Source organism: Schistocerca cancellata, chromosome 6, assembly GCF_023864275.1.
Source record: "Schistocerca cancellata isolate TAMUIC-IGC-003103 chromosome 6, iqSchCanc2.1, whole genome shotgun sequence".
In the NCBI taxonomy this organism is placed as follows: Eukaryota; Metazoa; Arthropoda; class Insecta; order Orthoptera; family Acrididae; genus Schistocerca; species Schistocerca cancellata.
Window position 1 is genome coordinate 396,295,385 of NC_064631.1, and position 13,227 is coordinate 396,308,611.

A 13,227-nucleotide genomic window follows, 5' to 3' on the forward strand; every position below is an offset into this window, starting at 1 on the left:
AGGAATCTCATATCCTGGCCTGACGACTCTAAAAGCCCAACAGAGAATACGGAACTGGACCTCTGCCACTAGATGGAGCTGTTGCATCTGCAAGTGCTAGCAATGCCCACTACGGCATGACATATCATTCTGCTGGCCAATAAGAACTCACAGTCGCCCGAAGTTTCACTGCGCACTGGCACCAGACTCAGCAGTGTATTTGCTTCACTATCATCTTGTTGTCATAATGAATCACTGGATTTCACCACATCTCAGGTTTTCTCTCTCCAGATTACTCATTAGACTTCGTTTATCTGTAGTGACATCTTCAACTGTCCATTTCTTTCTTGTTTGTCTTTCTGTTCACACTCTGTGGTCCACTGTGAAGAAGATCTGATAGAGTTATCCAGAGCCCACTGTAGCCAGAGGTCATTATTACTTCTTTCCAAGAGATAGTCAGAAATGGTGCATGTTACAAATCAACTGCAGCATGCCTTTCACACAGAACAGAATGCAGAATATCAACCCATAACTTTCCACAACGTCCTTAATGAAAGTTCGCACTACACACAAAGTGCTTTGGTGGTTTTCCTTGTAACAAGATTGTATGGCAGTGCCTGAAAACTGAGCAACACAGCAGGTACAAGTACACCAAGTGGATCCTGTTCTATCCTCTGATGAGCTGTGTGATTAAGTGTAGAGTCTGACAACCAATGCATTTCATAACCAATTGTTTATGAGACATGGATACAGACTGGTCATGTGGACATAAATCAACACTGGAAGATGAATTAGAATCTGTATCATCCAAAATGGTTCTTTGAAACTCAAAGATGCTGTCACTGGAGTCGTCAAACTGTTTTTCTGTCGTATCACTTCTTTTATTTTTATAATAAAAAAATGGTTGACTCCAGACTGTAAACGGCATACAAGTTATAAGGGAAGAGCACCACTGAAAAGAAGGGCATGGAAGCTCTTGGAAGTTAGTCACACTGACAATATCTAGGTTCGCTTGGATGACATACTGCATAATTGTGCAAAACACACAACCCCTGTCCACCTCCACCACACACACATTCTTTTGTAAAAAACCAGCTGATTCTATTAAATTTCATAATCAAATTTTGTGGGAGCAAAACTGGTATCTGCCTAAAAGTGTTGATGTAAAAATATTTCAGTATTACTTTAAAACACTAGGGGTTCGATGATGTGACATAGTCAAAAACACAGAATGTGATCCAGGAAGTACACAACTGACCTTTTTTTTCCGAAAGGAATTTAAGGATTTCACTTCTTCAAGAAATATGGCAGAGTGCCCATCAAGCTGATTAATGACATAGTTTTTAATTTACTAGAAGCAGAATACTGTTCTCGAACCAATTTTCAAAGAGTGTGTTCAAATGAGTTTTTAATTCACGAGAATATGAAACAGCATTTTTGATTTGTCTTTCCAATACTAAGCAGAAAGTAATTAAGCAGAATCTAATGCAATGTTTAATAGAAATAAAACAACTGTATATGTCATGTTAGATACATTATTAATCACAACACTATTCTACAACAGTTTTACTATCCCACGGACAGAATTAACAAAACCCAGCTCCAAAAGCATTAACCAGCAGAAAATCTGTCTGAAAATTTAAAACGGGTACCTAACATTTGATGAGTAAATACAGCATTACATTAGTGAGATGTTTTACAAATGTATCCATTAAAACTGAAGAAAGAGGTCAATTTAATTTAGATTTTTGAATAGACATTAACAGTATAAGATGCAGCCAACAGTAAACACTACCATATAGGACAACACTGTACATTCACAATTTAAATGACACATTTGCAGGGGAAAAATGACATACATCAGAAAATGGCAAAGGAACAGTGAAACCAAGCTGCAGTCACACGTAATTCATGTATAAAATTCCCCCACCCCCGTGTTGTACCACATTTGAGTAGAGATTTAAGCTTTCAAAGATTTACACTATCTTCAGCGTCAGGAGATGATCGGCTGCCTAACTTAATATGTGCCTGTTTCAAATGTGATGTATCTAGAATGTAGAGAGAATTTTATACTAGAGAGCCACTGGAAAAAAGCAAGAGAGGTTATACACATTTCAAGTTTCTCCTAAATAAATTAGCAAGAAAACAGTCACCCATACCATCTTCTTCTCATTTTGTGGTATGATGTTTTTGTTAAAACAAAATACTTTTTCGACATGATGATGCACATCTCTTACAGTGTGTAATGTATCACAAATATCATTGCTGTCATAACTTTCCGATTTACACATGAGTATTTCAGAAAATAAATTGAATTCAACACATATCTGGCATAAAATCCTGAAATAACACAGACCATAGGTTCTGTCTGATCAAAATCTACTCATAGTATGGTTACAAAATGAACATTCTTTAAATCTGTACATCCACAGAATAGTGAAAAATGTTGAATAGCTCCTAAAGTTAATTGACTAAGAAAATACATCAAGTGACAGTACTTACCTTCAAGAGATGAAATACAAGTACTGCTGATGATACCATTCAAAGTATTGTATAAGGAAATTATAGCTTTCAGAACTGTTATTTTGTACATCACAGAGGAAAGCTGGATATGTTGGGGTAGGTTGGAAAGGAGGGCATGGTCAGTAGGACACCAGGTTAGGAGAGACCCAACCTTTCTGAGGACAAGAGGAGATATATTTTTATCTGAAGTACTTGGAATTTAATTTTTAAGGTAAGTATTGGACACCCACACTGTAGCTTTATAGGCTAATTTTATAGGAAAAAGTATAAAATTACAAAGAGGCAAAATGGATGGCTTTCTGGAGGCAAAATTCCAGTATAGACAAAATACACATTAAAAATCGAGGTAAGTACTACCCAGACATTCTGTCTTTTTGTAATTTTCTAATTTTCTCACAGGAATTGTTCTTCTGAGTATATATAGTAATCATAAAAAAAGAATGTACTCACTCTTTGGCTACATCTCCAATTTTAACATCATCTTCTTGTTTAATCTGAGTGGGCAAGTGGACATCTTGTGTTTGACTAGGAACTGCTTCTTCAAAGCTGGAGTGTATTTCTGCAGTAGTAATCTCCTCTTTCTGAAATCAAATGAAAAGAAAATACTGTTTACCTAGCTAACACAAATTATTAAATAAATAATGAAAAGAAACAAAATACCTTTTCATTTCTTTTCAGCGTCACCTTCTCAAGACCAATTCTGGGCAAATCTCTGGTATCCTGAAAATCTGAGTTTTGTTCTCTAAGAGGAACTTCTTTCTCAATCCCATTGTGGTTAAACTGTTGGCCATTACGATGTTCTGTTTTTCCTATCACTCTATGTGGCTTTGGAGCAGCTTTTTCAGGATTTTCCACAAGTAAAACTAGACAACTGAAACAGAGAAAAACACAGCTTACAATATTAATAAAATCATTTTTTTTTTAAATCAGGAGCATTTAAAAGTATTTATCTCTGAAAGATATGAGGAAATTACTCTCAGGTGGAATCCTTTTGCAGAATTAAATGTCATTAATTCTGAAAAAGAAGAAGCAAGACTTCCATCAAGCTGTAACTACCAGATTAGTGTGTGTTCTGCTTCCTAGTTCACACATTAAGGTTGATGTGATTTGGCCACTAGAAGCCGCCGAACCTGCTAGCGCGACAGCAGTTGCTTGTACAACCTGCTGGCTCTTAGAACTAATGACAATAAAGGCCAGCGTGAAAGGCTCCGCCAGCCGTTTGTGATGCATATGGTGGTGGTGGTGGTGATGTTTGATTTGTGGTGTGCTCAACTGCGCGGCCATCAGTGCCCATACAAAGTCCCAATTTTTACATAGTCCAATTTTCATACACAGTCCTATCTAGCCACTATCACATTGATGATGATGATGAAATGATGAAGACAACATAAACACCCAGTCCCTGAGCAGAGAAAGTCCCGAACCCGGCCGGGAATTGAACCCATGACCCTGTGATCCAGAGGCAGCAACACTAGGCACTAGACCACGAGCTGCGAACAGGTGGTGGTGGTGGTGGTGGTGGTGGTGGGGGTGGTGGTGGGGGTGGTGGTATGTATAGGGCACTCAACAGTGAGGTCATCAGCAGCTGTACTCAACTAAAAGAGTAGAAGTGTGGTTATCAATTGTGGGAAGCCTGCAACAAAATGTAAATTAAAAAATGGGATCCACAGCCAACCTGGGACTCTCTCACTCACACTGTTACACACAAGATGGATGTCTCAGGGCAGTGTGTAAATAAAGAACACAAATGTAACTACACAACATCTAACATACTGGAACAAGTAGCTTTGTCTACACGATCCACTGGAAAATAAAGGATGAAGCAACCACCCCCAAAAACACATTAAAACTTTCTATCTAAGCCACTATTAAGAAGACCAGACATTACACAGAATCTTAAAACACGCACCACATTGGATTCATCACCACCTACAATGGACAGCAGGTCAATTGGTAAGCAGCCCTCATGGTTTGGTCTAAAGGGCATTTGGTTAAAATATGGTGTGCAGAAACCTGTACACCACAAGCACTGCAAACCGATGGTTCTTCATGCTCTAGGAGGAATTCACACATCAGAGGACAGTGTCCTGTCTGGAGGTGCATTAAAAGTACTTGTTCCAATCACAGTGGCCGGAAGGAGGAACACCATGGTTGTCACTGGTTTCACAGGTCTCAGCTTGTTGTTTACGAATCCTAACTGCTCCTCCTCCCACAGACACATGATGTTGTTTCTCAATAGTGCAGTAGCTGCATGAATAGGGGCAGCACATTGAGAAACTCGTACTTCTGAACATGCATCCTTAGCTATTGCATCTGCTGCTTCATCACCCTGACTGCGAACATGGCCTGGTACCCAGCAGAATGACAATTCATAAATCTGAAGATATTTTTCAGCTGGGAACATTTAATCGATAGCCTGAAAGGCACTTAGGGGGTTTGTTGCAGATAACAGAATTTGGTATCAGAAAGGCACCTCATCGTCTCCAGTGCCCTCTAGATCACATATAATTCAGATTCATACACTGTAAATGTACCAGGTGTGCAAATCTGGATGACACACACTGAAAATAACACAGAACAACTTCAGGTCACTTGTGTGTAGTCGTTGTATGTACTTTGCCTCTCATGTGTTTACACTTTTTCATGTAATAAAGTTACAGGGTCCTTGGCTTATAACGCTTTGACGCTGAGGATGGGATTCGACTCCGCATGTTTCACTTCAGTCATTGTTCCTTTGAGTTTAATTTCCATGGAGGCAGTGCTTATATTGCTTCTCGAGCAACAGCAGGCACTGGCAGTTGCTATTTCCAGTTTAACAACTACAGTGGCACAACGTGCAGGCCCCAAGAATGACATGTATCCACCGCCATTCCCTGCATACGACGATGCAGTAGAAGACTGAGATGCTTACAAAAAATGACTGCAACATTTCCAGACATTTAGGGTAACAGACGCAAGCTTGTGCAAGACTCATCTTTTGTGATGGATCTTACCTCGCGTGTATCAGTTGTTGTGTCAGCTTGCTCACTTACAGGAACCTTCAAGTCTTTCTTTTGGTAAGATGTGTAAGTTACTTTCTACCTATCACTGTAAACACACTCACATTACTGCTGCTAGTGTGCAGTTCTGCCGTCGCCAAAAGCCACCAAAACAATCATACAGAGCATGGGCAACAGAACTACATGGACTTAGTCATTGTGTGACAAATGTTCATACGGAATCCCATGCAGAACAGGCGGTTTTAGATGCAGTCATACACCTTGCTCCTGATAGGGAAGTTCTAGAGCGAGCTCTGCAGTGTGAAAATCCTACACTTATGGAAGCATTAACATAGCTCAGTCATTTGAAGTTTCACGTACTGCAGGTAGTCAAATAGAAGCCTGGTTCGAAGTTTCACAGATCAGTTCCTCCAAGCCTTCAGTCAGTTTGCAAGGGAACAGAGAAGTTACTACAGCAGTTTAATATACATTTTAGCATCATATAGGTAATTGTCATTCATGACAACAATAGTCCACATCATAACAGCATCAGACCCGTGCTTCAACATGAACGGACTGTGTGCCCCAAGCACTGGGTAATGTGTGTGTAATTTTCTTCTGAACCTAAGTGCGGATGAGCAAACATGGATGTGAACAGTGTGTCAGCAGTGATCGTATCTCCAAGCAAGTTGTACATTGAAGTCCATGCATTCAATAAACCAATGAGAATTCAGATGGACATGGGTGCAGAACCAATGTTGACGAATTCTCAAACTTATGTAGAAATTGGTTCTTGCCCTCTGGCTCCAATGTCATGGTGGCTGTTGAGTTATAACAAACAACATATTCTCATTCTTGGACAGTTTTCTGCACCTGTGACTAACAAGGCTGTGGTTCGTTCAGTAACATTCATACTTATGGACAATGTTTACACTGAAAATCCTTTTGGTTTGGACATTTTTAAACTTTTCAGATTCTCCACTGATGACGAATCACGAATTGCATCTGGTTTCTAATCAAGTTCCATATCAACAGTTAGATGCTCTCTGTGTCCAATTTTCCTCTTTATTTTCTCCAGGACTGGGTTTTGCAACATAATTTCAGGCTCATATTACAATGAAACAGTCTGCCTGCCCCCATTACTTCAGGGTCCACCCAGTATCAGTAACTTTACGGGATCACGTAAAAGCACAATTAGATCGTGTACAATCCCTTGACATTATTCAACCTATTTCTCCCAGTGATTGGTCAATGCTGCTGTTGATAGTAAAAAAAAATCTACAGGTAAATTACACCTCTGTGGTCATTAAAAAATCAGTTAATGCAGAAGCAATCATTAATACCTACCCTTTACCATGCCCTGACGAGCTGTTCACAGAACTATTGAGGGGCCATTATTTTTCAAAGATTGACTTGGGAGATGCATATTAACAGCTGCCACTAGACAAGGAATCTAAAAGCCCTCTAGTTATCAATACACCATTTGGGCTTTATAAATACTAGCATTTGACTTTCAGTGTGGCAAGTGCACCAGCTATTTTTCAGTGCTTTTTAGAGCAACTTATTGCGTCAGTTTCATGCAGCATCAACTATTTAGGTGACACGGTAGTGTCTGGTGCCTCTACAGAAGGAAATTTGCAGAAACTTCATGCTCTATTTACTGTTTTACAGACAGCAGGGTTAAAGTGCAATTTGGACAAGACAGTTTTTCCAACCATCTATTATTTATTTGGGTCCTGAAGTGTCAAGTGCTGGCATTAAATCATTGTGTCAGCATATGTATGCTACTGCCACGTTGCCATACCACCCGTCTGTCAAGCAATTTCAGGCATTTTTAAACAAAACAGCGTACTACAAAAAATTCATTCCAGATGCTGCTACTGAGGCACAACCACTCCATGTGGTATTACGTTAAGATGTTCCTTTCCAATGGTCCCGGCTTGTGAGTAGGCATTCAAGATGTTGAAATTTAAGCTACAGTTGGCCCCTTATTTGGTCACTTTTCAGCCAGGACAACACCTTGTGTTAGCCACAGGCACCTCTCAGTTTGGCCTTTGCACCGTCCTTGCTCATAAGTATGTGGACAGATAGAACACCCTACTGCACACGCCTCTAAAAACTTAAATTCAGTGCAACAGCATTATTCTCAGATAGGGAAAGATTATTAGTAACATTGTACGCTCTAATGAAATTCCATGTTTTTCTGTACGGGCCTAAGTTTCACCTGATCACAGACCACAAATCTCTGGAGTATCTTTTTAATCCTTCAGCATCCTTGCTGGACAAAGCCTCACATCACTTACAGTGATGGGCTGCCTTCCTGTCACAAATACAATTATGAAATACATTTTTGACCTTCAGCGTAACATACCAACTGACAACTTATTGCATTTTGCGAATGGTCTGGATCCAGAGATTGATACAGAGGAGTTGCTTTCTTTTCTTTTAGATGTGGAAGCTCAAAATGTTGTTGATGATTTTCCTATCATTAGTACTAAAACTGCGGTCCTAGTAGCCAAGGATCCTGTTTATGTAACGTTGTTTCTTTTGTGCACCATGTCTAGCCAAACAAACATCCGGGCTATGCTTCTGATCCTTTATGAAATTATCATCTTTCTGTTTGGAATTGAGTTCAGCTGTTAGCTACAGAGGACACCACTCCCCAGGCTGTAGTCCCATCCACCCTTTGGCATGATGTTATGCGTTTATTACACGTGGACTACTGGGGCATGTCACATACAACAGCATTAGCATGCAGAAATTCTTTTTGGCCAGGCACTGATTGGGAAATAGTGCGAGTTGTTGCAGCCTCACCACAGTGTGCCACCCATCATCAGGTGCCCCCCCTCCCTCCCCCCGTCTGTCACAGTGGCGAGCACCTCAGCAGCTTTAGGAACAAATTCATGCAGATTTTGTGGGGCCTCTTTGGAATTTCTATTGGCTTCCTGTAACTCACACATATTCTGAGTTTCCATATGTGGTGCATTCTCTGTCTACTTCCGTATACATTTGTTACAGGTAACAGCCCTCAGTTCATATTTCAAGAATTTGAAGATTTTTGTAAAAAAGTGGTATTCACCATATCACGGCTCCTCCTTTCCACCATCAATCGAACGAAAAAACAGAATGACTAGTACAAACATTTAAGACTCAGATGAAAAAATATGTTTCGGAAGTGTCACCGGAAGAGTTTCTCGACCAATTCCTCAGTTCTTATTGGTTTATCCTGATTGGATGTAAAAGTCCAGCAGTGTTATTGCTCAGCTGCCAGACCTGGACTCTGCTATATCTGCTTCAACTTATGCTAGGGCATCCGCCAACACTAGCGTCGCAAAGCTTCCAGCCTGGCATAGCTGTTTGGACTTTTCGTTTTGGTCATGGAGTGAAATGGGTGCTGGCAGTCATCGGGTGTCACTGTGGCTGATGTCTCCGTGTTGTCTGCACTGCTGAGGGGAGGGCATCGTGATACTTCAACCAGCTATGATCCTGCGTAGACGGCTGTGCACCAGAAATGCCTCTGCCACTCTTGCATCCTCTATCTGCCAGGCCACCTCCAACATCACAGCCGGTCTCCTCGCCTCCTAAGCTGCCACTTCCAATGCCTTCATAACTGTCTCCTCTGCTGTGGGTGCTCCGTTCGGCTCTTGGGGGGCCAAGGTGGGACACCTGCTCCAGTGCAGTCGCAGCCGACGCCTCTCCCGCTGCTGCCTCCCTCGCAGCTGGCGCCACCTGTTCAGCCACCTTCGCTGTAGCCTTCTTCACCAGCGTTAGACTTGGACATGGAAAAAGAAACCATGCCAATGTCACTTCTCCTACCATATGGTCCCTCACAGGGAGAGAGGACTCAAACCTGTCCGTGCTCATGCCACTTCCAACCATTCGCACCAGTGGCAGTGCCTCACATGACTCAATAACCAACGGCAACAGCAGAAGAAATTGCTATGAACAGAGTGCTCCCTACTTTGCAAAGGAAGAGGAGTGCTATAAGTACCACACTTGTATGCGTGCCATTTCATAGTTTGCACATGAAGTATGTGCTTGATTCAGTCAACAGAGGCCACCCAGCCTGCTAATATGACAGTAGTTGTGTGCGCAGCTTGCCAGCTGCACTCGTCGTTGGATATAATGACTATACAGGCCAGAGTGCAAGGCTCCAACAGCCACTTTGTGTGTTGTCTGTTGTATGCACTTTGTCTCTTGTCTTTATGCCTTTTCAAGTAATAAAGTTACAATTCAATTAATGGGTGCAAATGGTCTCCAAGTAGCTGAATGTAACCATTTCCAGTCAATAATTAGTTCAGTTGGACCAGAGGACACAGCCCGTTCCATCAAAACACACCCTAAACCATTAAGGTGCCACAAGCAGCTTGCACCTGTGCTTTGTGGTACCTGTGCCACACTCAAACCCTACCATCAGGTCTTCCCAACTGAAATTGACACTCATCTGACCAGGGTACAGTTTTCAGCCGTCTAGGGTTCAACCGTTATGGCCACAAGCTCAGGAGAAAGCAAAGAGAGCTTCACTCCAAGTTTAAACGCAGCCAAAACCTCTCAGACAAACAGAAGTTAAACGATGTCAAAGTTAGCGTAAGAAGGGCTATGCGTGAAGCGTTCAGTGAATTCGAAAGTAAAATTCTATGTACCGACTTGACAGAAAATCCTAGGAAGTTCTGGTCTTACGTTAAATCAGTAAGTGGCTCGAAACAGCATATCCAGACACTCCGGGATGATGAAGGCATTGAAACAGAGGATGACACGCGTAAAGCTGAAATACTAAACACCTTTTTCCAAAGCTGTTTCACAGAGGAAGACCGCACTGCAGTTCCTTCTCTAAATCCTCGCACAAGTGAAAAAATGGCTGACATCGAAATAAGTGTCCAAGGAATAGAAAAGCAACTGGAATCACTCAACAGAGGAAAGTCCACTGGACCTGACGGGATACCAATTCGATTCTACACAGAGTATGCGAAAGAACTTGCCCCCCTTCTAACAGCCGTGTACCGCAAGTCTCTAGAGGAACGGAAGGTTCCAAATGATTGGAAAAGAGCACAGGTAGTCCCAGTCTTCAAGAAGGGTCGTCAAGCAGACACGCAAAACTATAGACTTATATCTCCGACGTCGATCTGTTGTAGAATTTTAGAACATGTTTTTTGCTCGAGTATCATGTCGTTTTTGGAAACCCAGAATCTACTATGTAGAAATCAACATGGATTCCGACAACAGCGATCGTGTGAGACCCAACTCGCTTTATTTGTTCATGAGACCCAGAAAATATTAGATACAGGCTCCCAGGTAGATGCTATTTTTCTTGACTTCCGGAAGGCGTTCGATACAGTTCCACACTGTCACCTGATAAACAAAGTAAGAGCCTACGGAATATCAGACCAGCTGTGTGGCTGGATTGAAGAGTTTTTAGCAAACAGAACACAGCATGTTGTTATCAATGGAGAGAGGTCTACAGACGTTAAAGTAACCTCTGGCGTGCCACAGGGGAGTGTTATGCGACCATTGCTTTTCACAATATATATGAATGACCTAGTAGATAGTGTCGGAAGTTCCATGCGGCTTTTCGCGGATGATGCTGTAGTATACAGAGAAGTTGCAGCATTAGAAAGTTGTAGCGAAATGCAGGAAGATCTGCAGCGGATAGGCACTTGGTGCAGGGAGTGGCAACTGACCCTTAACATAGACAAATGTAATGTATTGCGAATACATAGAAAGAAGGATCCTTTATTGTATGATTATATGATAGCGGAACAAACACTGGTAGCAGTTACTTCTGTAAAATATCTGGGAGTATGCGTGCGGAACGATTTGAAGTGGAATGATCATATAAAATTAATTGTTGGTAAGGCAGGTACCAGGTTGAGATTCATTGGGAGAGTCCTTAGAAAATGTAGTCCATCAACAAAGGAGGTGGCTTACAAAACACTCGTTCGACCTATACTTGAGTATTGCTCATCAGTGTGGGATCCGTACCAGATCGGGTTGACGGAGGAGATAGAGAAGATCCAAAGAAGAGCGGCGCGTTTCGTCACAGGGTTATTTGGTAACCGTGATAGCGTTATGGAGATGTTTAACAAACTCAAGTGGCAGACTCTGCAAGAGAGGCGCTCTGCATCGCGGTGTAGCTTGCTTACCAGGTTTCGAGAGGGTGCGTTTCTGGATGAGGTATCGAATATATTGCTTCCCCCTACTTATACCTCCCGAGGAGATCATGAATGTAAAATTAGAGAGATTAGAGCATGCACGGAGGCTTTCAGACAGTCGTTCTTCCCGCGAACCATACGCGACTGGAACAGGAAAGGGAGGTAATGACAGTGGCACGTAAAGTGCCCTCCGCCACACACCGTTGGGTGGCTTGCGGAGTATAAATGCAGATGTAGATGTAGAGGCACTGCAGGTGATGTCATGCTGTTAGTGAAGGTATCTGCATCGGTCATCTGCTACCACAGCCCATTAATGACAAATTGTGCTCCACTGTCCTAACAGATACATTGGTCATACATACCACATTGATTTTTGTGTTTATTTCACACAATATTGCTTATCTGTTAGCACTGACAACTCTACACAAAAGCTACTGCTCTGGTTTAGGGAAGGTCATTGGCCATTGTGTTGTCTGTGGTGAGAGTTAATGCCTGAAATTTGGTATTCTCAGCACATTTTTGATAACAGTGGATCTCAGCATATTGAATTCCCTAACAATTTCCAGAACAGAATGCCTCATGCATCTAGCTCTAACTACCATTCTGTGTTGAAAGTCTGTTAATTCCCATAGTGCGGCCATAACCACACCAGAAACCCTTTGATATGAATAACCAGAGTACAACTGACACCCAATGCATTGCCCTTTTATACCTTGTGTATGCAATACTACCACAACCTGTATATGTGCATATTGCTATCCCATGAGTTGTCAGCTCAGTGTAGACTGCATTTCCCTATAGTGTATTGAGTGACAGTTCTCTTTAAGTATAGAGTGCTGCAAGAAAATAATCATAAATAAGAATAACCATTTACATGTGTCAGTTTACAATATTAGAGGTCATGCCATATCAGTGCCTGGGAAACAATATGAAATTGGGTGAACATATGTAAATAGTAAACAAGCAAATGAGACACAGTTGTTAGGAGGATTGTCAAACATTTACTCTCTTACAAATACCGTTAAAGTCTATTAAATAGATTCCATGAAAGACATTGGTTTTACCTATACTAGAGTACTGCTCCAGTAGTTGGAATACTTATCAAGCAGGTCTGACAGCATATGTTCAAGGAATTCAGAGATATATTGATACAACTGTAATAAGTTGGAATGGCTCTGACAGGGTGTACCAGGAGGATTGGCCATTTTTCACGGATATGACACGAACAATCACTCAAAGCAAAACAGCCTAGTAAACACGGGCTCTGACATGCATACCTTAAGAGCTACGAGCACTTGTTCAACTGAAGAAATGTGTTTCACAGTAACAAAGAAGAACAAGTAATGGACATTGGAGACTATACATTGCAGAGGGAGCTCAATGTTAGACAACAACATGTGCATGTAGGCTGCAGCAGCTGTTCGAAGATGAAGAGAGTTGGGGCACTATCAATCAGAATAAAATCTTTTTGGGGTATTATGATATACTAAAATGACATAAAACCAATGCTTCGTCTGTCTTTGCAGTGATCCTCTTCAGATGATTAAACTGCTGGGTTCTGGGTATGGTCTTCCCTATACAAGCAGTCTTATTTCAGT

The 13,227-nt window shown here is 41.5% G+C and overlaps 1 protein-coding gene across 1 annotated transcript in view; it reads right to left on the bottom strand.

The window, feature by feature from the left end:
* LOC126191343 (SUN domain-containing ossification factor) overlaps positions 1 to 13,227 on the bottom strand; it is a 281,108-nt gene that overhangs the window by 246,596 nt on the left and 21,285 nt on the right. Inside the window, exons 2-3 of the mRNA XM_049932178.1 lie at positions 3,163 to 3,373; positions 2,953 to 3,083 (exon numbers count right to left, since the gene is read on the bottom strand). Of these exons, the coding sequence (XP_049788135.1) occupies positions 2,953 to 3,083; positions 3,163 to 3,373 (342 nt within the window). The remainder of the gene's footprint in view (positions 1 to 2,952; positions 3,084 to 3,162; positions 3,374 to 13,227) is intronic.